General features: G+C 51.8%; 1 protein-coding gene across 1 annotated transcript in view; it reads right to left on the bottom strand.

Moving 5' to 3' along the window:
• Positions 1–2,973, bottom strand: part of SERPINC1 (serpin family C member 1) — a 6,481-nt gene extending 3,508 nt beyond the window's left edge. Inside the window, exons 1-2 of the mRNA XM_010172285.2 lie at positions 2,890–2,973; positions 1,170–1,580 (exon numbers count right to left, since the gene is read on the bottom strand). Coding sequence (XP_010170587.1) covers positions 1,170–1,544 — 375 coding nt within the window. The 5' untranslated portion in view covers positions 1,545–1,580; positions 2,890–2,973. The remainder of the gene's footprint in view (positions 1–1,169; positions 1,581–2,889) is intronic.
• Positions 2,974–3,833: the final 860 nt, after the last annotated feature.

The raw sequence follows: 3,833 nt of genomic DNA, 5'->3' as shown, positions 1-3,833 counted from the left end.
GAAAAGGGCAGATTAGGAGTGCAGCTCTGCATCTTGGGTGGCTCAGGGAGAGAAGGGGAAGGGCTGCCCAGAAGGGAAAGCATGAGTGAAGATTTTGGAGATGTGGTTCACTGTTCTGCTCTGCTCTGCCCAGACTGTGTGGCTGATGGCAGGTGACCCCAACATGACTTACTCCAGAGGCAGGAGCTGTAAGGACAGGGGCAGTGGGGACAAAGTGGAGCAGTTTGATTCACACCTTCTCATTACAGGCCCCTCTGGGCTGTAGTCTCCTGTCTGCAAGGAAGGTCCAGGCAGCACCAAACCTCACGTGGCAGACGAATGCCCTCACAGCTGTTAGGCAGGTGGGTCCAACAGTGAGAAGGGTGCTTGGATAGGCAGGGAGTTAACAGGTCCCATGGAAGAGCCAGAATTTAAGATTACACCTCAGTCCAGGACCAGAGCTCCCCTCTGAGTTTAGGAGCCATGGCTGGAGGGAGAGGCTCCCTGCATACAAGCTCCCACGCTTGGGAAGCTCAGTCCCTCACTGTGCTGCTGAAATACTGCCCAACACAAGCAGACTGAAGCTGTTTAGTCTTGGCCGAGCACTCAAACTGCTCTTACACTTAACTACAAGGAGACCTTCAAGAAGTAACTGACGTTCCTGTGCTCCTGCAGGGTGGCAGAAATCTGGAAGCCAGGTAAACTGTGGAGTGTCCCATGTGTCTCTTTTTTGTCCCAGGGGAGAGGGAGGGAATGTGAAAAAGAGCCTCTCCCCATGGGACCTGATATCACGGCTTTTCCTGCTTTTAGCATAAGAAAAGGCTGAGCTACCTGCTCAGCTACGTGCTTGCCCAGTCTGTGAGAAACAAACTGTTCCCACTCCCTTCCCTCATCTCCCAAACAGGCTTCCTGTCCTCCAGATAAACCTAACCTCGCAAACCCAGGAAATCTACCCTGAATGCTGAATTCAAACAGGGAGTCAGAGCAAAGAGCTGGGATCTAAACAAATCCAGGGACAAGCAGCTTGGTACCTCCTTCCCAGGGGCTTGTTCATAGAAAGGTCTCCCTTCCCAACCCAGGGAGCCATCCTGGCGCAGAGGGTACTTTAGGAGTGGTTGGCCACTATCCCCTTTGCTGTCTTTCAGACCCCGGTGACAGCTACAGGAAAAGGCTGAGGAAATGCCACCAACCTCCATGAGCTGCTGCAGGGTGCTACCACAAGCTCCGAGCTTGGTCATGGCGAAGGCAGTAGAAATGCTGAGGGGTGACAGGAAGATGTTTTCCCCATTGTTCTTGGAGTCAGCCAGGTATTTGTAGAAGACGACAGCAAAGCGCGAGTTGGCCTTTGACAGCTCCCAGACCCGGGGGTTTGTAGACTCCGGGAGCTTGCCCTTCCCTGGCTCTTGCCCCTCTCCCTCCTGCAGCTTCTTCTCAGGGTTGCGATAGATGCAGATGGGGTTCACCGGGATGTCGCGTGGCTTTGCAGTGCAGATGTCTTCCACGACATAGTGCTCAGGGGCAACCAGACCCCAGACACTGAAGAGACACACCACAAAAAGATGCATTGTCCTGGAAGCAGAAAAAGAGAGAGCTTATACACACTGCCTGCCCAGAACACCCACTGCAGCCCGCAGGCTCCGCTTCAGCCAACATCAGAGTGACAGGAGCTCCACGGTTCTCTCCAACTGTCCTTTTGTCCTGTAGCTGCAGGATAAAGCAGGAGGACAGACAGCAGTGGCAGGACGAGTGTGCCTCCGAGCACACACTGCTTTTAGAAACACCACGCTGAGAACAGTGCTTTCCTAGAGCCCTGGATGTCCTCTTTCTTAAACAGCAGGCTCAGCCCTGATAAATTAGTATAAAAACATATGGTTTGAACTTTTGAGTCCTTCCCATCGGCCAGCCAAGGTGGCTACCAGGAAAGGACCCTGCCCCTGCTGCATTCCCCCAAGCCTGCCTGGGACAGGAGCCAGTACAGAGCCACCAAAGCCACCCAGCTGCCCCAGTCTGCAGTCTGGGGGCATTTATGTTTCTGTACATACAGATCCTACTCACCTTCCTCATGAGCAGAGCCCCCAGGTACACCCCAAGCTCCACAGACCAGCTGGCCTTAGACAAAATGGTTTTGAATGTTTCCTTCCCCTTTTCCCTGGGAGAATCTCCTCATTTTCCTGGTCTCTTTTCTCCCTTTACCTGAGCTCCTCTGTCCCCTTCAATTACTGTCTGTTCTTCCAGGCTCACCTCAGCTTTACACTATTTAAGATATGGATGCAGGAAACATTATAGCAGAGAAGAAAGGTGATAAGGAGTAGGTCTCCAGAGGAGACCAAGGCATGGTCCATTCCATGCACCGAGCATCTTTAATCCCTAAAAAAGTGTATTTTATCATAGAATCATAGAATGGTTTGGGTTGGAAAGGACCTTAAAGATCATCCAGTTCCAACCCCCCTGCCATCAGCAGGGACACCTTCCACTAGACCAGGTTGCTCAAAGCCTCATCCAACCTGGCCTTCAACACTTCCAGGGAGGGGGCATCCACAACTTCCTTGGGCAACCTGTTCCAGTGTCTGACCACCCTCACAGTGAAGAACTTCTTCCTAATATCTCATCTGAACCTCCCCTCTTTCAGCTTAAACTCATTTCCCCTTGTTTTGTCATTAACTGCCCTTATGAAAAGTCCTTCTCCAGCTTTCTTGTAGCCCCTTCAGGTACTGGGAGGCTGCTATAAGATCTCCCTGGAGCCTTCTCTTCTCCAGGCTGAACAGCCCCAACTCTCTCAGCCTGTCCTCGTAGGAGAGGTGCTCCAGCCCTCGGATCATCCCCGTGGCCCTCCTCTGGGAGGGCATGTAATGGTGTAGCTGGTGCATCACAGATATTCCTATCCAAAATTCACAACACCTCAATGCAAACAGTGTCCCTGGTACCTGAGGAAGGTAGGCTAATGTTAATAACCACGTTCTGGCAAAAGCAGGTCTCTGAAAAACTCCCAGCAAGGCAGAGATCATCTCCATTTTCCACCTTTGCTAAAGCAGGGGATCTGGACACCCCGACAGCTCTCGTGACGAAGCCCTATCAGCCATCCTAGGGCCAATGAAGTGGCACACAAGATTTCCTGCACGCTGTGGTTTTGAGATGCCCTTTATGTGACTCTGTGTTGGGTTTGTTCACATACCCCGTGGGAGGAAGCTCCCAGACCGCAGCCACAACAGCTCGGGAAACAACTACTGGAAAGGGCTGGCAGCCTGCCCAGGACTTGCCGGCCCTGGAAGAGTTTTTCAAAGAGATGTCTAACTGGGGTAGGTCTCTGCCTGTCCCCAGGTACTCAATGCCACAGCTACCAATGCCTCCTGAGTAACCCAATTAAAGATCAGCTCTGTTTATCACTGGTGACCTCTGTCTCTGTGGTCTTGTCAGCGCTGGTGGGTCAGCACCTGGGGGAGGAAAATGGGAACAGCTCAAGGGCCGCTCTGAGATGAAGGAGACCTCTGGGTTCTTTGGCAACCCCCTCCCCAGGCTCTTGGGCAATGACTTCATCTCAGCCCCAGTTCCTCCACAAAAGCAGAAATTACCTCATTTGGCACCAAGAGCGTATGGAGCCCTAAGGGGCCCTCTAGCATATTCTAACAGTGTAGCAACAAGTGCTGCAAGAGAACGTGCAAAACAAGATGTACTTGCTCAGGCCATGGCCGCTGCTCTTGGTGGTAACAACAAACAGATTATCTTTCAAAAGGTTTAGGGCAGATGTAACACCACAAAGGGTTAAAAAAAAAAAATCTAAAAGGGGAGAGAAGTCAACCAAATACAGAAACAAAAACCAACAGCCAGGGCAGGAGGGCATGCAAAAAGGAAAACTA

This window comes from Antrostomus carolinensis, unplaced genomic scaffold (assembly GCF_000700745.2).
Source record: "Antrostomus carolinensis isolate BGI_N321 unplaced genomic scaffold, ASM70074v2 scaffold30447, whole genome shotgun sequence".
NCBI classification, from domain to species: Eukaryota; Metazoa; Chordata; class Aves; order Caprimulgiformes; family Caprimulgidae; genus Antrostomus; species Antrostomus carolinensis.
This window is presented reverse-complemented; position numbering and strand designations above follow the sequence as displayed.